The 23,644-nt window shown below is 37.0% G+C and overlaps 1 protein-coding gene across 1 annotated transcript; it reads left to right on the top strand.

Moving 5' to 3' along the window:
- Positions 1 to 941: 941 nt before the first annotated feature.
- On the top strand, positions 942 to 8,153 carry LOC120291989. Its single transcript, XM_039309828.1, has 7 exons — positions 942 to 1,007; positions 1,655 to 1,723; positions 2,427 to 2,495; positions 6,331 to 6,405; positions 7,104 to 7,172; positions 7,897 to 7,965; positions 8,019 to 8,153. Exons 1-7 carry the CDS (start codon positions 972 to 974, stop codon positions 8,151 to 8,153), a joined length of 522 nt encoding a protein of 173 aa, XP_039165762.1. The 5' UTR covers positions 942 to 971.
- The last annotated feature ends 15,491 nt before the right edge of the window (positions 8,154 to 23,644 follow it).

Genomic DNA, 23,644 nt, shown 5'->3' with positions numbered 1-23,644 from the left:
CCTAAAACGGACAGACTCAACAATTTTCTTAACTGATTTTATCAACCTTGCATTATTTTGTATTTTCTTAACTTCATAAAACATGGAATAGATGTTACTGTGCTCTAAATGAGTTAGTGCATTTTCAGTTAACATGTCACGGTTAAACAAACGGAAAAAGTAAAGGCTGAAACAAATATGAAAGCTTGGAAAGTAATCTATAATTTTTCAAAGTTTGTGTGGTATGGCAGTGCCAAAGTGTAGGAGGGTAATATGATATTTCCAAAGTGCGGAGACACAGTACATATAACGAATTTGTTTAGCTCAGAACTTTCAGTAATGGATGAACTGATGTCTTCTGTTAAGCCTTCCAAAGTCTTCAAAGAGCGAGACATAGTTAATTAAGCCCTCAAACAATGAAAAGAAAATTCGATAATGAAAAGTTAAAATATATTTGATTGCTGCTTTTTCTCCTAGCATTACTTACTTATTACTACTACTTTTTGGTTTTGGATTTGCAGTTCCTAAAGTAATATTGTCTTCCTCTTTTGAGGTTGCTATCTTGGTGTTGGACTTCAACTAGGTTGCATTTTTTTATTTTATTTTAAATTTAGTCACTTATCTCTCATTGACTTTTCGGTGTTGGATGAATTTGGTTCTTCAATATTGCCACTAAACTCATTTAATCATTCTTCAAATATCAATAAAAAAATTGCTTTTATAGATATTAGATGATAGATTACAAATTATAGATTTCAAAGGCATCATACTTAGTCTTCGTCTAATATATATATTCCCGAAATGCATAATTAATGAAAAACTTAAAGAAAATTCATAATAAACAGTTAAAAATGTATGTGGAATAAGCATTCTTGTATTATGTTACTTAAGCCATTTTTTGTTGCACCTTAATTACTTCACCCACTCACTCACTCACTCACTCTCACTTTTACGGACAAAGACCGAAGGCGGTGAAAAGGCCATACTGGTGGATGAGCAAAGCATCTTGCAAACAAGAAATGGAACAGGTGAGTCATTAGTTGAAATGATTGTGATCCGATTCTCTTGTTTCTTCTCTTATATTGCCGCTTTTTATCCTTGCATTACTCACTTATCTCTACTACCGTTTGGTTTTTCTGGATATTTGGAGATTCCTAAAGCAATCTTTCCTTCCTCTTTTGAGGTTGCCATCTTATGTTGGTCTTTAACTACTTAGTTGCATTTTTTTCTTCTATTTTAGTCACTTATCTCTCCTTGACTTTTTGTGTTGGATGGTTATGGTTCTTCAATATTGCCACTAAACTCATTTAATCATTCTTTATATAGCAATTCATAAAAATTGCTTTTCATAAACAAGATATTAAAATATAGATAACAAATTATAGATTTCAAAGGCATCATAAGATGTCTCTGTCTAATAATGTCTTAGTTATATGGATTATTTAATTTTTATTGCATTGAAGAGCCATGAAGAAATTAATATAAAATGATTGATCATAGTTGCACAAAAGAAAAAAAGAACTTAGTTACTTAAAACCATTACAAAAATAAAAAGAAAATTCATAATGAACAATTAAAATATATGTGGAATATGCATTCTTGTATTTTGTTACTTAAGCCATTTTTTGTTGCACCTTAATTACTTTACTCACTCGCTCTCACTCTACGGACTAAGACTGAAGGCGGGGAAAAGGCCACAGCTTGGCGGACGAGCAAAGAATCTTGTAAACAGGAAATGGAACAGGTGATGATTAGTTGAGACAATTGTGATCGGATTCTATTGTTTCTTCTCTTATATTGCTACTTTATAACCTTGCATTACTCATTAATCTCTACTACATTTTGGTTTTGGATATTTGTGGCTCCTAAAGCAATCTTTCCTTTGTCTTTTGAGGTCGCCATCTTGTGTTCGACTTTAATTACTTAGGTTGCATAATTTTTCTATTTTGGTTACTTGTCTTTCCTTGACTTTTTGGTGTTGAATAATTGTGGTTCTTCAATTTGCCACTAAGCTCATCTAATCATGCTTTAAATACCAACTCATAAATATTTTCTTGGATAAGATATTAAATGATAGACTACAAATTATAGATTTCAAAGGCATCATACGATGTCTTCGTCTAATAATATTTTTGTATAATATTTTTTTCCCATGTTCATAAGTAATGCACAAATTGAATATTTCATATATAGGTATAGTTTTATCAATTATTTGATTTGATTATTGCATCAATGAGCCGTGGATAAATTAATATAAAATAATTTAGTTGCACAAAAGAAAAAAAGTACTTATTAGTTACTTAAAACCCTTACAAAAAATAAAAATAAATTTCATAACGAACAATAAAATATAAATGTGGTACACATTCTTGTATTTTGTTACTTAAGCTATTTTTTGTTTCACCTTAATTACTTTACTCACTCAATTACTTACTTTACGGACAAAGACCGAAGGCGAGGAAAAGACCAAAGTTTGGTGGAAGAGCAAAGAATTTTTCAAACAGGAAATGGAAATGGTGAGTCATTAAATGAGATCATTGTGATCCGACTCTCTTGTTTCTTCTCTCATATTGCTGCTACTTTTTTTTTTTTTTTTTGGTAAAAGGGTAATAGATATATAGAATTAAGCACAAAAAGCTATACAGAAGTACAGCAAAGGGGGGGAACCGGCGCCAAAACACACTCAGAAGGACAACAAATCCAAACGAGTGGGAGGGGCCGGGGCCAAGAGAAAGGAAAGAAGGGAGGGGGGGAGAGCTGCAAGAGAGATACAATGCAGAAAAAAACAGCAGCAAAGAAGGCCAAACAGCAGCCAAGGGCAAAGAGCGCACAACACAGTGGCCCGCACAAGGAAAAGAAATAAAGAGGAGAAGAAGAGGAGAGGCACCAAGAAGGGAAACCAGGCCGCAAACTCAATCAAAGATGGTAGGGGGGATGCCCCAACTAAGTTGAATCCTTCTATTACGGGGGTTGTCCGGGACCTTGGGAAATGATAAAGCCTTATTGACAGCTTTACGAAGGAAGTCCTTTAATGCCGGGAGGTATAATATTTCATTGCGGAAGATAATGCTATTTCTTACTTTCCAAATGAGATAGCATAAGGCGCCAAAGGCAAAGCGAGCCAGTGATTGGTGGAAGGATGCATCAGAAAGGTGCTCAATAACCCATAAAAGTTTGTCGTTCCAGGCATGATTCCTCCAAGGTAGGTTACACTTAGCCGCCCAAAAGGATGCAAGGTGATTAGTGATAGTACATCCGAAGAAAAGGTGATCGACCGAGTCTGGTGTAGAAGAACAGAAAACACAAGTAACATTAGGGATTCTCTCGTGAGCTAGTAATAATACCTGGGTTGGCAGACGATTACGGGAGATTAACCATAGATGGGTTTGATATCGAGGAGGTAAGGAGGGGTTCCAAATAAATCTCGACCAGGGAACCACAACATCCCTCGGCCTTAGAAGGCTCCAAGCTGAGGCAGTAGAAAATATTCCTGAGGAATGACCAAGCCATAGAAGACGGTCACTGGCCTCATTGAGGGTTGGAAGGGGATCATTCCAGTTACTAATAGAGGAGGCAACAGCAGAAGATAGGGGAAAGGCAGGAAAAGCAGTAGCAACCGTAGCATGCCTTGATATACCAGAGCAGTAGATTTCACGATCAGAGAACAGCTTGTAGAGAGGACCACGGGGGTGCCAGTGATCAAACCAGAAAGAGACAGATAGCCCATTACCAACTCGCCATTTAAAATGATGTTGGATCAAGTCACGAAGGCCAAGCAGCTTCTTCCAAGCCCAAGAGCAATAGGTAGGTCTTGGGACAATCCAGAAATTTTTATGTTTTAAGAAGATGGAGTGAATCCATTTAGACCAAAGCGACTCCTTATCGGTGAAAAGGAGCCATAGGTGCTTGAGCATGATAGCAATATTGCTCATCCGAAGGGATCTAATACCCAAACCGCCTTCCTCCTTAGGTAAAAAATGACATCTCGCCCATGCCACCTTTGCGCCTCCAGCCCCTAAGCTCGGGCCTCTCCAAAGAAATTGCCGGAAAATCTGTTCAATTCGGTTAGTGACTGAGGTGGGAAGGATAAAAACACTAGACCAATAAACCTGGATAGAATGAAGGACAGATTTGATTAGTTGCAATCTGCCACCAAAGAAAGAAACCGGTTTGTCCAGATTGAAGTCGAGAAGTAATAGTATTCACTAGGGAAATACATGCCTCCTTGCCCAACGGAAGAGATAATAGGTACACCAAGGTATCTAAAAGGAGAGAGCCCAGCTGAAATCCGAGGTACGTACTGTGAGAGCATTCCTTAGAGATTCGGGGCCACCCGAAAGAAATATTTCACTTTTGTTGAGGTTAGGATTGAGCCCTGCACCAGCTAGCAAAGGAATGAATACCATCCAAAAGAAGCCGCAAAGATGACATATTAGCTTCCGAGAATAATAGAATGTCATCTCGCAAAGAAGAGGTGAGAGAGCCTGGTTGCTTTACATCTCCGTAAGAAATCAAAACCCGTTTGCAAGATTGGGTGTTGAGAATCCCTTAAAAGACTTCCATAACAAGAGTGAATAAATAGGGGGACATGGGGTCACCCCGCGAATCCTCGTCCACTTGAAAAGAAGCCGTGTAGTTCACCATTAAGGAGATAGAATATTTGGGGGACCGGATGCAAGTCATCATTCGATGGACGAAGTCGAGGAAACCTAAAGGCTAATAGGGTTAATTCAATAAAGTTCCAGTCTACCGAATCAAAAGCTTTGCAGAAGTCGACCTTAATGATGCATTTAGGCCGGTAAGGTTCGTGATGAAAATCAACAAACAATTCTTGAGCTAGTATAATGTTATCACTAATGCGTCTACCTTTAACAAAAGCATTCTCGAGGTAGACCGATGATCGAAGGAAGCACGGCTAACCCGTTAGCCATAATCTTGGTAATGCACTTGTAGATTGTGTTGCAAAGGGCGATGGGTCGGAAATCATTGTTGAGACGAAGCATTGGGGACCTTCGGGACTAAGGTCAGGATGGTTGAATTAATCTCCTTAAGAAGATGACCAGAGGCAAAGAAGTCATGAACCGCTAATAAGACCGAAGGGCCAACAATTTCCCAAGATCGCTTGAAGAAGTCTACATTAAACCCATCCGGGCCCGGAGCTTTACCATTTGCAAGAGAGAAAAGGGTATCTTGGATTTCTTTATCTCGAGACAGCCGAGAGAGAGTCCGAACTCGGGTTATCATCAAGAGTATGGTTTAGATTTTCCCTGATCTCCTCAATTGTGGGCACATAGGAAGGGGGGGAAGCCGCCAAGAGAGCTTGGAAATGAGAGACAAAGAGGTGATGAACCTCAAGAGGATCAGAAACTAGAGTGTCCCCATTGTAGATTGATAGAATTCTGTTTCGGAGGTGGCTTCTCTTGACTGAGTGGTGAAAATATTTAGTGTTTAGATCTCCTTCTTTAAGCCAACGAACCCTGGATTTCTGCCTAAAAAGGATTCCTCTTGGAGGCGCAACTCGGAGAAAACCCGAAGGTGTTCCTTTTCCACATTCGCCAGATCCTGGTTGTGAGGGTCTAGTTGAATGGCCTCTTGGGCCAGGGAGAGCAATCTCCTAGCCTCATCTGTTTTAGCTGAAATGTCCGCATAAGCCTCTTTATTTAGGAGTTTAAGCCTACATTTAAGAGCCCTCAGCTTGATATTGCTGCTACTTTTTATCCTTGCATTACTCACTTATCTCTACTATCGTTTGGTTTTGGATATTTGCGGTTCCTAAAGCAATCTTTCCTTCCTCTTTTGAGGTTGCCATTTTGTGTTGTACTTTAACTACTTAGGTTGCATTTTTTTTTCTATTTTAGTTACTTATCTCTCCTTGACTTTTTGGTGTTGGATAGTCATGGTCCTCCAATATTGCTACTAAACTCATTTAATCATTCTTTAAATATCAATTCATAAAAATTGTTTTTCATAGATAAGATATTAGATGATGGACAACAAATTATAGATTTCGGAGGCATCATACGATGTCTCATTCTAATAATGTGTTTATCTAATTGTTTTTTTCCAATATGCATAAGTAATGCACAAATTTTAAATATAAGTATAGTTTTATGGATTGTTTAATTCGATTGTTGCATTAATGAGCCATGGATAAATTAATATAAAATGATTTAATCAAAGTTGTACAAAAGAAAAATGAATTCCTTAGTTACTTGAAACCCCTACAAAAATGAAAAGAAAATTCATAATGAACAGATAAAACATATGTGGAAGACGCATTCTCATATTTTGTTACTTAAGCCATTTTTTGTGGCACCTTAATTACTTTACTAACTCACTCTCATTTTATAGACAAAGACGGAAGGTGGGGAAAAGCCTACAGCTTGTTGGACGAGCAAAGAATCTTGTAAACAGGAAATGGAACAGGTGAGTGATTAGTTAAGACAATTGTGATCCGATTCTCTTGTTTCTTCTTTTATATTGCTACTTTTTATCCTTGGATTGCTCACTAATATCTCCTACCTTTTGGCTTTGGATATTTGCGGTTCCTAAAGCAATCTTTCCATTGTCTTTTGAGGTTGCCATCTTTGTGTTCGACTTTAACTACTTAAGTTGCACATTTTTATTATTTTAGTCACTTGTCTCTCCTTGGCTTTATTATTATTGTTCAAATTGCCACTAAACTCATTCAATCATTCATTAAATATGAATTCATAAAAATTGTTTTCATAGACAAGATATTAGATGACAGATTACAAATTATAGATGTCAAAGGCATGTCCTTGTCTAATAATGTCTTTGTACTTTTCCAATATTCATAATTAAAGCACAAATATCATATTGTAAATATAAATATAGTTTTATTGATTATTTGATTCGATTATTGCATTAATGAGCCATGGAGAAATTAATATAGAATGATTTGATCATAGTTGCACAAAAAAAAAAAAAAAAAAAAATAGAACTCATTAGTTACTTAAAACTGTTACAAAAATAAAAAGAAAATTCATAATGAACAGTTAAAATATATGCGGAATGCGCATTCTTGTATTTTGTTACTTAGGCCATTTTTATTGCACCTTAATTACTTTACTCACTCACTTACTCTCACTTTACGGACAAAGACCAAAGGCGAGGAAAAGGCCACATCTTGGTGGACGGGCAAAGAACATTGCAAACCCGAGATAGAACAGGTGAGTCAATAGTGGAGACGATTGTAATTCGATTATCTTGTTTTGCTATTAGATTGCTGCTTTTTATACATGCATTAATTACTTATCTCTACTCCTGTTTGGTTTTTGATATTTGCGGTTCCTAAAGCAATCTTTCCTTCTTCTCTTGAGGCTGCCATCTTGGGTTCAACTTCAACTACTTGGGTCGCTTTTTTTTTCTTTTTTTTTTTTTTTCTCTCAATTTTCGTCACTTATCTCTCATTGACTTTTTGTTGTTGGATAGTTTTGATTCTTCAATATTTCCATTAAACTCATTTAGTCATTCTTTAAATATCAATTAATAAAAATAGCTTTCTTAGATAAGATATTAGATATGATAGATTTCAAAGGCATCATAGATGTCTTCGTTTAATATTTTTTTCTAAAATGCATAATTAATGCATAAATATAAATATTTGAAATATAAGTATGATTTTATAGATTATTTGATTTGATTGTTGTATTAATGAGCCGTGGAGAAATTAATATAAAATGATTTGATCATAGTTGCACAAAAGACAAAAAGAAAAAGAAAAAAAGAACTCATTAGTTACTTAAGACCCTTACAAAAAATAAAAAGAAAATTCATAATGAACAGTTAATATATATGTAGAGTACACATTCTTGAATTTTGTTACTAAGCCATTTTTTGTTGCACCTTGATTATCTCACTCACTCACTCACTTATCTCACTCTACGGACAAAGACTGAGGGCAAGGAAAAGGCCACAGAATGGTGGACGAGCAAAGAATCTTGCAAACAGGAAATGGAACAGGTGAGTGATTAGCTAAGAAGGTTGTGCTCCGATTGTCTTATTTCTTTTCTTAGATTGCTGCTTTTAATTCTTGCATAACTCAACTATTTCTACTTCCTTCTGGTTTTGGATATCTGCGGCTCCCAAAGCAATCTTACCTTCCTTTTGAGGTTGCCATCTTGTGTTGGATTTACTACTTGGGCTGCTGACTTTTTGTTCTATTTTAGTCACATATCGATCCTCGACTTTTTGGTGTTGGATAGTCTTGCCTCTTCAATCTTGCCAGTAAACTCATTTAATCATTCTTTAGATATTAATTCATAAAATTTCTTTCGTAAATAAGATATTAGATGATAGATTACAAATTATAGATTTCAAAGGCATCTTACGATGTCTTCGTCTTATATTTTTTAACCAATATGCATAATTAGTGCATAAATTTAATATTTTAAACGTAAGTATGGTTTTATGGATTATTTGATTTGATTATTGCATTAATGAGCCATGGAGAAATTATTACAAAATGTTTGATCATAGTTGCACATAAGAAAAAAGGAGCTCATTAGTTACTTCAGACCCTTACAAAAATAAAAAGAAAATTCATAATGAACAGTTAAAATGTATGTGGAATACGCATTCTTGTATTACGTTACTTAAGCCATTTTTTGTTGCATCTTAATGACTTTACTCACTGACGCACTCTCACTTTACGGACAAAGAGCGATGGCGGGGAAATGGCCTCAGCTTGGTGGACGAGCAAAGAATCTTGCAAACAGGAAATGGAACAGGTTAGTGATTAGTTGAGACGATTGTGACCCAATTCTCTTGTGTCTTCTCTTAGATTGCTGCTTTTTATCCTTTTGCTCACTTGTCTCTACTGCCGTTTGGTTTTGGATATTTGCGGTTCCTAAAGCAATCTTTTCTTCCTCTTTTGAGGTTGCCATCTTGTGTTGGACTTTAACCACTTAGGTTGCATTTTTTTCCTATTTTAGTCACATGTCTCTCCTTGACTTTTTGGTGTTCGATAGTTTTGGTTTTTCAATATTGCTACTAAACTCATTTAGTCATTCTTTAAATATCATCCATGGAAATTGGTTTCGTAGATAAGATATTAGATGATAGATTACAGATGATAGATTTCTAAGGCATCATATGATGTCTTCGTCTATTTTTTTTTTTTTTTTTTTTTTTTTGCAATATGCATCATTAATGCATAAATTTAATAATTTAAATATAATTATTATTTTATGGATTATTTGATTTGATTATTGCATCAATGAGCCGTGGAGATATTAATATGAAATGTTTTGGTCATAGTTGCTCAAAAGATCAAAAAAGAACTCATTAGTTACTTAAGACCCTAACAAAAAATAAGAAGATCATAATGAATAATTAAAATCTATGTGGAATACGCATTCTTGTATTTTGTTACTCAAGTCATATTTTGTTGTACCTTAATTAGTTTACTCACTCACCCACTATCACTTTGCGGACAAAGACCGAAGGCGGGGAAAAGGCCACGGCTTGGTGGACGAGCAAAGAATCTTTCAAAGAGGAAATGAAAGAGGTCAGTGATTAATTGAGACGATTTCAATCTGATTCTCTTGTTTTTTTCCTCTGAGATTGCTGCTTCTTATCCTTGCATTACTCACTTATCGCTACTACCGTTTGGGTTTTTTTTTTGGGATATTTGCGAAACCTAAAGCAGTCTTTCCTTCCTCTTTTGAGGTTGCCATCTTGTGTTGGTCTTTGACAAGTTGGGTTGCATATTTTTTTTTTCTCTATTTTAGTCACTTATCTCTCCTTGACTTTTTGGTGTTGGATAGTTTTGGTTCTTCAATATTGCCATTAAACTCATTTAATCATTCTTTAAATATCAATTCATAAAAATTGCTTTGGCAGATAAGACATCAGATGATATATTACAAATTATAGATTTCAAGGGCATCACAGGATGTCTTCATCTAATTTTTTTTTATCCAATATGTGTAACTAATGCACAAATTTAATATTATAAATATAAGTGTGATTGAGATCGATATAAAATGATTTGATCATAGTTGCACAAAAGAAAAGAAAAGAAAAACTCATTAGTTCTTAAGACCCTTACAAAAAATAAACAAAATCGTATTGGACAGTTAAAATTATGCAAAATACCCCTTCGTGTATTTTGTTACTTAAGTAATTTTTTGTTGTACCTTAAGTACTTTACTCGCTCGCTCACTCATTACGGACAAAGACCAAAGGCCGGGAAAAGGCCACAGCTTGGTGGACGAGCAAAGAATCTTGCAATCTAGTTGAGACGATTGTGATCCGATTCTCTTGTTTCTTCTTTTTAGATTGCTGCCTTTTATCCTTGCATTACTCACTTATCTCTACTACTATTTGGTATTTGATATTTGCGGTTGCTAAAGCAAACTTTCCTTCCGCTTTTGAGATTGTCGTTGGACTTTAACACGTTAGGTTGCATTTTTTTTTTCTATTTTAGTCACTTATCTCTCATTGACTTTTTGTTGGATAGTTTTGGTTATTTAATATTACACTAAACTCATTTAATCATTCTTTAAATATCAATTCATAAAAATTACTCCCATAGTAGATAATATATTAGATGATAGATTATAATCTATAGCTTTCGAAAATATCATACGATGTTTTTTGTCTGCTATCTTTTTCTCTTTTTGGAATAGGCATAATTAGTGCACAACCTTAATGTCTTATGTAATAATTGTACTTATTTGATTCGATTATCATATTACTGAGGTGTGAAGAAATTAATGTCAAATGATTCCATCTATGCAGTTGATTTGTGGTATATATATTTGTGTTATGATGATCCATCTCCTAAGAATCTGTTGTCGACCGCTTGAGTAAAAGATACTTCAAATGTTTGTTTTGCCTCTTTCTTTAATAATTTTGTTAGAATGTTTATGCGATTTAATTCAGAGTTGATCTATCAACTTGCATTAAGCAATAACTGTGTGTTACATTTATTTGCTGCTTTGCCAGTGCATGCATATATAGTGGGTTTGACTAGCTTTGTATGTTTCGCCTCCAATGGGCTCGACTAGTTGACAATGCATTTTTAGTGCCACTGCAAATTTCCAACAGCAGGATTGACATATCATTCTAGTACATGATTATTTCAGTGTAAATTAAACTAGATATTGCTTGTACAGATAGTCAAATATTATATCAGGATGTCACTTTTATGAGTGAACATATTTTCACTAATAAGTGCAACTCATGGACGAAAGGTGGCACTAATTGATTTTAAAGCATATTACTTTAGATTAAGAAAGAATACGACAACGTACAGACAGACTTCCATAGACTATTTTAAAACAATATGTCCCACAATTAGGGATTTTTCCATATGAAAAGTAGAAGATAAAACTTGTTGACACCTAAATTTTAACGGCCCATTTAGTCATTTATCGCATTAAAAATTAGGGTTTAATTTTATAGCATATAGATTTAGGTGCATTTTATTTATTGGACCGGTGCGGAGTGAGGTCAAATTAGTTGGATTAAGCCCACGAAGCGAGCAAGTCGGCCCAAGCCCATACTTTTAATGATCGAAAATTATCTTGTGGGAAAATTAATTTTGAAATTTCAATCGGGATATGAATTTTTTTAGATAGGGCAGATGGGTAAAAAAATATTGCGATTTGTCTTTAGAAGATTTGGATTTAGAAAAAATTTCATCTTGATCTCGAATCCTTAACAATATGGGATAAATTTTGTGAAAAAGATTTGCGAAGATTGATTCGAAGTATAATTTGAAAATCCAATTCCTTTTCCTATAAAAGGCCGTGCGTGCGAGAGGTTTAAAGGGGCTTCCTTTGAAAAAATTCAGAAAAAGAAAGAGAGAGAATAGGCTTTTTGCTAGGTTTTCTTCAGATCAAGGAAGAGGAAAAAAGCAAAAAGTAAAAAAGTGGGAAGTGAAAAGGAGAGTAAAAGGAAGAGACAGAGGAGAGGCGGAAAAGCAGAAAAAGGGGGTGATTTGACCCCTACTGTTCATCTTCTCTCCAAGTTTGCTGCCCCCGTTGCTTCTCCATCCGTGACTACCCGAAGCTCCTCCGCATCACCGCGCGCTCCACCACCGAACCTCTGCCCGAGCACCGGATCCCGAGTTCCCGCGACGCCGTTTCGCTCCGCCCTCAGCCCGAAGCTCCACCACCGCACCGACCCACGACGGCCCGACTCCGCCTCTGCTGTCGCCGATCTGCAGCGCCCCTACTCTTGACGCCATCGCCCATAAGCTCGTGACACCGGCACCGCCGACCCAGCCCTTCCGCGAGCACGGCCTTGCAGAAGCTCGTCGAAGCCGATCACCGAGTTTCCTCGCTGCGCTGCCTTGATTTCTGCCGATCCGGAGCTTTTCCTGCCCCGCTCCGCCCGCTCGAAGCCGTGAGTCCACTACTCGACGACTCGCGATCAACACCCACGGAGACCCCCTGCAACGCTACTGCCCCTCGCCGGACCTTCGGCGGAGCCCCGACCGCGACACCCTTGCTGGACCGACGGTGACCACCACACGGGCACAAGCTTGCTTGGAAAAGAAAAAAAGAAAAGAAAAATCATTTAGGTAGTTCTTCTTTTATTACTTTATTATTATTATTTTAAGGTTATTCTCACTTATTTATTTGTTTTCTTAGTAGGATTATTCCTAAATATATGATTGATGTTCCAACATGAAATTGCCCCTCAAGTGAGGGATTCATAGTCCGATTTTGCGCCCGAAATCCGACTCGCAATCCCTTATAAAAATCGATAGTCCAATCTCAAGCCCGAGATTCGATTCACGATTTAATTTAAAGTTGGCCAACCCGATCTCATGCGCGAGATATGGTTTGTCGATTTTTAGATATCAATCTTATCTTGTTTGATTTCATGGCGTTAAGTTGGTTGAGTCAATCTTATTTTTGTAAATAAAATCCAAAAAAAAATCTGAATAAGGATTAGGTTTGTTTTTATTATCTTGCATGTTTAGGATTGCAATTTTATTTCGAATTTTTAAATAAAAAAATCCAAAAATGCATAGGATGTTAGTTTTAAATTTGAATTACATGTTTAATTATTTGGCAATTTTAATTTCGAATTTTATAAAAACACAAAAGAAGTCATCATGCATATGTCATATATAATTAGGACATTGTCATGGCATATTAGATAAATTTGCATGTTTCATTTTAAATTTAGATAATCTTTTTTAGATAAATTGCATTTTAGATTTAGATAATGTTTTAGTTTAAATTAGGATTTAATATGACTTAATCCCTAATTTAAATTAGATAGAATCTTAATTTAGCTAGATTATTTCAAATTTCATAAAATTTGTCTTAGGATAAATTAGTTGTAATTTCTAGGATAGATTGCATTTTTAAAATAAAAATGTCATTTGCATGTCATATAGATTTAGATTCATGAAATGCACGTCATTTAGTGATTATTGTTAGGTTCATTTCTAATTAGAAATTTACCGTCACCAGATTAGGTCATTTGATAAATGTTGCGTAACATATAGCTCACATGTCATTTTAATTGAAATAATCGTGTACGTCATTGCATTGCATCGCACGTCATTAGAATTAAGTCATTTGGGTTAATTTAGATTGCACATTTAATTATTGCATTTCTTTTATCCATGTCATATAGTTTAGGCTATATTGCCATGCCATATCACTACATGTTAGATTAGTAACATTGCATTGCATAAAGATTAGATTCTCATTAAGAAAATTGAAAACAAACATTGCGTGTTAATTAGAAACCATATCTAGGGTTGTTGATGTGGGTTTTAATTTAACATTGCAGATGCTTTCGTTGCTTTGAGGTAAGTTTTTGTTGCAATTTATTTATTGTTTATCTGAGTGTTAAATTGGTGGTTTGCGCACCTGCATGAACACCTCACACGTTAGGGAAATAGATTTAAAATCAATCCAAGCTGTCTGCCAAACATTTTTCAAAATAAAAAGAAAGGTACCGAAAGGGCGTTAGAGAAATTTAACGTAACCAAATCCCCGAACTCATAAATCTCTGGTTCGTAGGAGTAAAAGTGAATCTCCCGTTACTTTACTTGGGTTTCTAATCGACCCACCAAAAAATAGATTAGTGGCGACTCCTAATTAAAAATCAATCGCATGTTAATAACTTGAACCTAAGTCGCGAATTGGTATGGGCTTAGGAGAGCCCGAGTTAAGTCTAGACTTAACAATCCATTAGCCAAACCTTAGGTGGTTCACCCCCCGACGAAAAATTGGTCGCGACAGCTTGGCGACTCCACTGGGGACTTGAGTTGAAACTCTTAGTGGACTTAGGCCAATTTTCTTTTTTTAAAAAAATATTTTTGTTTGGCTGCGAGGATCCCAGGTACGTCCCTAACATTTAAGGTGTTAAATGTTTTTGCAGATTGGGAGATATAAGGGGAGTAGTCTTTGCTAACCCTTGCCTTGCAGGTTGGCGTTGGGGATGAATGTTTTAAATTCAAACTATTGAAGTGTTATTTGATTTAAATTATTGTGCATGCCCTGCATTTAGCACTACACTATTGCACACACAACCTGCCGCCGAACCTAGGCCGCATAGGATCATTTAGGATGGTGTTGAGATGGATACCACTCCGACCGCATGCTCGCGGTACGAGTCGCCCATTTCAATTCCGAAGTTTCTTTCATGGTGTCAAGAGTACCCACCTCGGTCTGCATGCTCGCAACCCGGGTCGGCTCTTTGACCAAGCTGGAGTCATGAGGACCCGACATAGTCCACAAGCCCGTGGCTAGTCCGATCATCCTTGTGGCTCCACCCTGATAAGCCTTATAGATTAGAAATCGAGCCACTTACCATGCGCATGTCTATGTGATTGCCATTAATTTTCCTTGGCGAAGTAAGTCTCCTATCCCTATACCATGCAATTTATTTGTCATATTCTTGGGTCGGTCCATGACAATCTAGGTCAATCATTGATTTGATTCATTTGTCAATTGGAAATGAAATGAGAAATTGCTAGGGAATGATGCATTTTGAAAAAAAAAACTTTGGAGAATTTGTTTTCAATTCATGTTTAGGAAATTTGGTCTTTTTAGGGTGTCTATCTTTATTTTCCTAGTCCATTTTTAGGAAATGCCCTTCTTGGAAGAACTTTTCATGAATAAATGAAAAAAAAATGGAAAAATTGATTAGATCATTGTCATGGATCGACTTTCTATTTACCCTCATGCTTACATGTTCCCGTTTATTTGAATTAGGTGAATATGGAACGATCCCGCTCACCCATCTGTTCATGATTGAGAGCTAAAATGACAAATAAAAGAAGAGCTTATCTCGTCAAGCAAAAGTGCTGCGATTTATCTTTAGTGAGAAATTGCAACTCCAAAAAGAGAGCCAAGAAGACCTTTTGAATCGTCTCATTTTCCTGAGGTAGTCGAATTTGATGCCATCATGAAGAGGGTAGCAACATATCTATGGAAGAATATCAAACCTGAAGGGCTTGCATCACAAGATCAAGAAGGGTGAAGATGATTCATGGTCTTTAGTAGTTCGATTTCCTCATTTAATTAGGGGCATGCACCTTCCCCTGCATGGGAATTCTTATTGCTTTTTAGGGATTGATTTCAATTTATTCTGTGCTTGAGCATCACATTCCAATAAATGTAATTTGATTGATGGATATCAATAGAATTATAAGTTTTGTTTTGAGGACATGATGGGGTATGCCAAACCAGCCCGGTGACGATATCCAACAATGAAAAGAAAATATCATCCAAGGAGAATTCTGAGGACGGGCTTCTTCATGCTTCCTCATCCAAAAAGAATTAAAAAAATCATTTTTCAAGCCATTTCCAAAAGCATGCATTAGATTAACCCTTGTTTAATTTTCTGACTCATTTACTTCATGTTTCAGAGCGTTACTTTCTTGACCTGATAAGAAAGCATCTGAAAAAGGCACATCAGGTTGCAGTCGGTTCAACTCTTACTCAACAAGTTTCTAAAGAGTTAATGTTGGTCACATCTCAACACTACTTGAAATATCCATCTTGAGGAGCCAAACAAAGTGTGTTCCATTTCTGTGCTTGACGGAATTTTCATTCTCGCCCATTAAATGAGGGGCAAGTTAAAAGAGGATCATCCATCTTTGATGAAAGAGGTACATCTCATCTTTAAACATAAATAATTTTGGGAGATGACGCTTTGTTCTTTTCCTTGCGATGACGAACGGGGGCACTACGGGTTCTAGTAGTGACATGACTAAGACCAAATCTCGATCCGAGCCAAAATGGTTGTGCAATTTGAATTTACTTTGAGTTGCATAGTATCCTATTCATGCACGTTCTCTTGTGCAGGGGCAAAAGCAAGAATGGAGCATTCATCAAATTAAAAAGCGGATTTTCAATCCCGATCAAGGACATCCATTCCGAGACAATCCCTCCATGGGACAATTCCTTGAATGAATGCTGAAAACCATGTTTTGAGTGCAATAAATTATTTGTTTTGAAGTCACAAACACTTTTCATGCTTAAAGTTGCTGGACTCTTTTGAAAAGAGAATTTTCATATTGATTTAGCTCACCAATTTCATGTGGAGATTTGTCAAGATATACAATTTAATGGAGTGACTTCAATGCTTAAGAATGCTGAATGAGACGTATCAGGATGATGAAAGGCAAGCCTTATCCTATACACAGTCCCATACTTATACACTTGATGCACTTGTGAGATGAGTGTAGGAAGTTCCATATCCGCAAGGTAAAGAGTTCTCTCGCAAAAGGTACGATAACCGAAATGATGAGAGGCAATTCATTTCTCTATCCTAAACACTACAGGTGATCCGTTGCTTAACCCTTTTGAGCCCATACACTTATGGATATTCTTTTCAAATTACCCCTGTCAAGAATCACCCCACATCGGGGCAACTAAGAGATCAAATGGCATTATGAGGTGAGGAAAATGAATTGAAATTTTCTTGCTCTCACTTGCATCAATCTTCAAGTCATGCTATTCCATTGAATTCATGTGTTAATTTAAGTGCCTTAGGATGATGAAGAGCATTTCTTTCTTTATCCCATACACTTATATCCTTTGCATAGCCCATTTGAGCCTGCAATTTTATTTCTTTAAACCCAGTTGGTGATCATCCCCCACATTGGGGCAAGGCAAAAGCTAGATGAGGACCTTTGAAAGTTCAAGTGCCATTCAAAGTGTAATTGCTTGACACTTGCATTGTGCGCAAGAATTGAATTCAAAATAGAACTAAGGGGCATGAAAAAGCAGTGTGCCTGGTAAAAGCAGGGCCAATGCCCATGAAAAAAAGTGAAAAAATGCATAAGAACTGGGGGCATGAAAAAGTGGTGTGCCTGGTAAAAGCAAGGCCAATGCCCATAGATGAAAAAGAGTCAAGATAGGTGACTGTCAATTACAAGAATCGAATCCCAATAGAGCAATAGTCAAAGAACTCAAATGCTGAGTTTTTACAATCAATGGGGTATTTCATGAAGACGATCCCCAATGATGGAAAAGAAAACTGGTGGCAATGCCAAGATGATCACCAACTTTCACCCTTTACACACATTTTGAGCATGATGATCCTTTCATTTCTCAACCCATGAACCTAACCTATGTTACGTCCTTTACAAAGTCTCTTCAGATTATGGCACTTGAATTAACATAGGAGTTCACATGTTTTATGCATCGCTCGAAAAAGTGCGAGCAAGATTATTTCTTTCTCATTTTGCAGGGTTCTTGACTTGTAAACCCGGAGATGATTAAAGAGTTGTTCTTTCAATAGCCTTGACTCAAAGAGTTCCTTTGTTAAGCCGTTGACCGAGCCCTCATTATGGTCCCTGTTAAAGACCTCTCAGATTGGTAAGGTTGTACCGCTATGAGAAAACTCGGACCCTTGTTGGTGTGATGATAGTGAGATGGAGCGATTCTCATAAAATAGCCTCTAAATGAGAGTGAGTGAAAGTCCTTTCTAATTGAAGGTCCCTCATTTGGTATTCTTAAGAAATCCATGTCATGAGTGAAGATTGTCTTGAATGATAATTCTCTCCAATGGAAATTTGGGTGATGCAATGGTCATTATACATGAACCCCGATTGAGTTGATGAAAACCTCACTAAATTTTGAAATGTGCATTCTAGAGTAGCTCAGATTGTCTATCTCTTTGATGAATGCATATAAGTTTTTGCTCTAAATCATGTCTGACAGGTAATTCAAGTTCCTTTCAGAATGTTTCATGATATTAGGAGATGAGAAACCTCCACCATGAGGTGAAAGACCTCCACAGGATATCTAAATTCCAAAAGACATTTTTCTCCAAGAATCAGAAATATCACCAGGTAAGTATATCTCTACCATACTCTAAAATACTTGTCATTGTGCAGGTATCTCTCTTAAGTGCATCGACACTTGACTTGATCAAGCTGTCCAGTTATATTGACCTGGCGTGCTTTCGTAGCCCAGAGTCTCTTTATCGACTCGGCGTGCTTTTGTAGCCCGATGTCCCTTTATATCGACCTGATGTGCTGTCATAGCCCAGAGTCCCTTTTGAAAACACCGACACTCGACTGAGTTGTCCCCCAAATATTTTCCTCCAGATTCAATCTGATTAAGGCGACCGAAGAACGGTTCGGGTCTGGTCAGTTGACCTCTGTTGCAAGGCTGGGCGACCGAAGAATGGTTCGGGTCCTAGCCAAGCAAAACCTCGTTTAGGCGACCGTAGAATGGTACGGGTCCTAGACAACATTTATTGCTCTAACAGGCGACCGTAGAATGGTACGGGTCCTGGAAAAGCAATTTCCCCATTCAGGCGACCGTAGAATGGTACGGGTCCTCGACAATACCTATTCCTTATTTTAGGCGACCGTAGAATGGTATGGGTCCTAGAAAGTGAATCCCCGTTTAGGCGACCGTAGAATGGTATGGGTCCTAGACAAAACCTATTTCCCTATTCAGGCGACCGTAGAATGGTACGGGTCTTGGAAGGTAAATCCCCATTTAGGCGACCGTAGAATGGTACGGGTCCTAGACACAATCAAACACTGTCATCTTTGGGCGACCGTAGAATGGTACGAGTTCTGGGAAAGCAGTCTCTTTACAAAGCCATGTTACTATTTTAGGCGACCGTAAAATGGTACGGGTCCTGGACATGTAACACCAACTATCTTGAATCACTCTACCATCTTTGAAGGTAAGTTATTCCAGGTAAGTTCATTTACCATTTGCATACAAATTGCATTCCAAAATTTCGACATCTCAGTCTGGATTTGGATGTCTTAATTCTCTTTGTTGAACATTTCACTGGATGTGAATGTTCTTTGATCTTCCTCGTTATACCTTAGTCTGGATCTAGGTGTTTCGAGCTTCCAAAATCATGACATCTCTGTCTGGACCCGGATGTTTTGATTATTTTCGTTAGAGCATTTCACTCTGGATGTGAATGTTCTTCGATCTTCCTTGTTATACCTTAGTCTGGATCTAGGTATTTCAAGTCCCAAACTCTTGACATCTAAGTCTGGGCCCGGATGTCTTGATTATTTTCATTCAACATTTCACGGATGTGAATGTTTTCAACTATTCTCGTTATACCTAGTCCGGATCTAGGTATTTCGATTTCCAAAATTTCGACATCTCACCGGATCCGGATGTCCTAATTATTTTCGTTTAAATATTTCACTTTGGATGTGAATGTTTTTCGACATTTTCGTTATACCTTAGTCTGGATCTAGGTATTTCGAATTCAAAACTCTTGACATCTCGACGGATCGGATGTCTTAATTCTTTTCGTTAAACATTTCACTACGGATGTGAATGTTTTTCAATCCTTCTTGTTATACCTTAGTTTGGATCTAGGTATTTTGAGTTCAAAAATTTGACATCTCGCCTGATCTGGATGTCTCAACTCAATTCTTTGAACATTTCACTTTGGATGTGAATGTTCTTCTCAATCTCAATGTCTCAATCTATTACCCGTTACACTCTTCAAGGAACCCGAGTGAGAGTTGGGTACTTGTGGAGTAAACAAAGATTTATCATGTACCTCAAGATGCTCTACCGCACCGACCGGTAAGTAATTACAGTACGTCTTTTCCTTTCACATCATGCATTTGCATTAGCATTTTCATGCATCATGTTAATTGCATTTTAAAATGGAATTCATTTTCCAACAAAAAAAAAAAATCATTCAATGCATGTGCATGGTCAAAATTTAGGTTTCAATTTGTCTTTGAATGCAACCTCTTCGAGCTCACCTTCAAAGAGGAGCGTTGACACCTAAATTTTAACGGCCCGTTTAGTCATTTATCGCATTAAAAATTAGGGTTTAATTTTATAGCATATAGATTTAGGTGCATTTTATTTATTGGACCGGTGCGGAGTGAGGTCAAATTAGTTGGATTAAGCCCACGAAGCGAGCAAGTCGGCCCAAGCCCATACTTTTAATGATCGAAAATTATCTTGTGGGAAAATTAATTTTGAAATTTCAATCGGGATATGAATTTTTTAGATAGGGCAGATGGGTAAAAAAATATTGCGATTTGTCTTTAGAAGATTTGGATTTAGAAAAATTTCATCTTGATCTCGAATCCTTAACAATATGGGATAAATTTTGTGAAAAGATTTGCGAAGATTGATTCGAAGTATAATTTGAAAATCCAATTCCTTTTCCTATAAAAGGCCGTGCGTGCGAGAGGTTTAAAGGGGCTTCCTTTGAAAAAATTCAGAAAAAGAAAGAGAGAGAATAGGCTTTTTGCTAGGTTTTCTTCAGATCAAGGAAGAGGAAAAAAAGCAAAAAAGTAAAAAAAAAAGTGGGAAGTGAAAAGGAGAGTAAAAGGAAGAGACAGAGGAGAGGCGGAAAAGCAGAAAAAGGGGGTGATTTGACCCCCTACCGTTCATCTTCTCTCCAAGTTTGCTGCCCCCGTTGCTTCTCCATCCGTGACTACCCGAAGCTCCTCCGCATCACCGCGCGCTCCACCACCGAACCTCCGCCCGAGCACCGGATCCCGAGTTCCCGCGACGCCGTTTCTGCTCCGCCCTCGCCCGAAGCTCCACCACCGCACCGACCCACGACGGCCCGACTCCGCCTCTGTCGCCGATCTGCAGCGCCCTACTCTTGACGCCATCGCCCATAAGCTCGTGACACCGGCACCGCCGACCCAGCCCTTCCGCGAGCACGGCCTTGCAGAAGCTCGTCGAAGCCGATCACCGAGTTTCCTCGCTGCGCTGCCTTGATTTCTGCCGATCCGGAGCTTTTCCCCGCCCCCGCTCCGCCCGCTCGGCCGTGAGTCCACTACTCGACGACTCGCGATCAACACCCACGGAGACCCCCCGCAACGCTACCGCCTCGCCGGACCTTCGGCGGAGCCCCGACCGCGACACCCTTGCTGGACCGACGGTGACCACCACACGGGCACAAGCTTGCTTGGAAAAGAAAAAAAAAGAAAAGAAAAAATCATTTAGGTAGTTCTTCTTTTATTACTTTATTATTATTATTTTAAGGTTATTCTCACTTATTTATTTGTTTTCTTAGTAGGATTATTCCTAAATATATGATTGATGTTCCAACATGAAATTGCCCCTCAAGTGAGGGATTCATAGTCCGATTTTTGCGCCCGAAATCCGACTCGCAATCCCTTATAAAAATCGATAGTCCAATCTCAAGCCCGAGATTCGATTCACGATTTAATTTAAAGTTGGCCAACCCGATCTCATGCGCGAGATATGGTTTGTCGATTTTTAGATATCAATCTTATCTTGTTTGATTTCATGGCGTTAAGTTGGTTGAGTCAATCTTATTTTTGTAAATAAAATCCAAAAAAATCTGAATAAGGATTAGGTTTGTTTTTATTATCTTGCATGTTTAGGATTGCAATTTTATTTCGAATTTTTAAATAAAAAAATCCAAAAAATGCATAGGATGTTAGTTTTAAATTTGAATTACATGTTTAATTATTTGGCAATTTTAATTTCGAATTTTATAAAAACACAAAAAGAAGTCATCATGCATATGTCATATATAATTAGGACATTGTCATGGCATATTAGATAAATTTGCATGTTTCATTTTAAATTTAGATAATCTTTTTTAGATAAATTGCATTTTAGATTTAGATAATGTTTTAGTTTAAATTAGGATTTAATATGACTTAATCCCTAATTTAAATTAGATAGAATCTTAATTTAGCTAGATTATTTCAAATTTCATAAAATTTGTCTTAGGATAAATTAGTTGTAATTTCTAGGATAGATTGCATTTTTAAAATAAAAAATGTCATTTGCATGTCATATAGATTTAGATTCATGAAATGCACGTCATTTAGTGATTATTGTTAGGTTCATTTCTAATTAGAAATTTACCGTCACCAGATTAGGTCATTTGATAAATGTTGCGTAACATATAGCTCACATGTCATTTTAATTGAAATAATCGTGTACGTCATTGCATTGCATCGCACGTCATTAGAATTAAGTCATTTGGGTTAATTTAGATTGCACATTTAATTATTGCATTTCTTTTATCCATGTCATATAGTTTAGGCTATATTGCCATGCCATATCACTACATGTTAGATTAGTAACATTGCATTGCATAAAGATTAGATTCTCATTAAGAAAATTGAAAACAAACATTGCGTGTTAATTAGAAACCATATCTAGGGTTGTTGATGTGGGTTTTAATTTAACATTGCAAATGCTTTCGTTACTTTGAGGTAAGTTTTTGCAATTTATTTATTGTTTATCTGAGTGTTAAATTGGTGGTTTGCGCACCTGCATGAACACCTCACACGTTAGGGAAATAGATTTAAAATCAATCCAAGCTGTCTGCTAAACATTTTTCAAAATAAAAAGAAAGGTACCGAAAGGGCGTTAGAGAAATTTAACGTAACCAAATCCCCGAACTCATAAATCTCTGGTTCGTAGGAGTAAAGTGAATCTCCCGTTACTTTACTTGGGTTTCTAATCGACCCACCAAAAAATAGATTAGTGGCGACTCCTAATTAAAAATCAATCGCATGTTAATAACTTGAACCTAAGTCGCGAATTGGTATGGGCTTAGGAGAGCCCGAGTTAAGTCTAGACTTAACAATCCATTAGCCAAACCCTAGGTGGTTCACCCCCCGACGAAAAATTGGTCGCGACAAAACTCCTTTTTAGTTCCAAAATGCAAAACAATTGAATCTATATTAGTATTACAAATTAAATAAATAGCTAACATTAAAAGATAGTAGTACATGAAGTACATAAAATTATCCAAAATGAGTAGATTATTGTAATTAAAGTGAAAATAAGATGAAGGATTAAGTTCACTAAAATAATGACTTTGAAGTTAGAAACAGAAACGGAACTTGATGTGGAATTTTTTTTTTTAATTTTTTGGTCGAAACTTAATATGGAATTAGAATAGCAAGACTCTTTACCTTTTTTGGGGGGGGAGGTTGGGAAGGAATAATTAGTGCAATGATAAATTTTAAAGAAATAAAATTAGTATTTTAATAATAATTAAACCATCAAGGCTATGTGGAGGTGTCATCGAAGACTTAAGAATCGGGGACTTACTATAAACCCTTGATGCAAACCGATGTATCGTTGGAGAAGAGAGGACGTGAAGCATCGGAGTTCGCCCCTATTCAGAACTCGGCAATCCCCGTGAGCCAAACAAGCACACAAAGCTTAACACCGCCTTCCGAAACATTGCAGGCTGA

The sequence above is a fragment of the Eucalyptus grandis genome, chromosome 3, assembly GCF_016545825.1.
Source record: "Eucalyptus grandis isolate ANBG69807.140 chromosome 3, ASM1654582v1, whole genome shotgun sequence".
Classification (NCBI taxonomy): Eukaryota; Viridiplantae; Streptophyta; class Magnoliopsida; order Myrtales; family Myrtaceae; genus Eucalyptus; species Eucalyptus grandis.
This window is presented reverse-complemented; position numbering and strand designations above follow the sequence as displayed.

What these genes read in the sequence shown, in the direction of transcription:
- LOC120291989 (XM_039309828.1), top strand. Translation starts at nt 972, where the DNA reads ATGAGCAAAGCATCTTGCAAACAAGAAATGGAACAG. An exon ending in TCAAACAGGAAATGGAAATG is followed by an intron (nt 2,496 to 6,330) that starts GTGAGTCATTAA and finishes CTCATTTTATAG; the next exon opens with ACAAAGACGGAAGGTGGGGA. An exon ending in GTAAACAGGAAATGGAACAG is followed by an intron (nt 6,406 to 7,103) that starts GTGAGTGATTAG and finishes TTACGGACAAAG; the next exon opens with ACCAAAGGCGAGGAAAAGGC.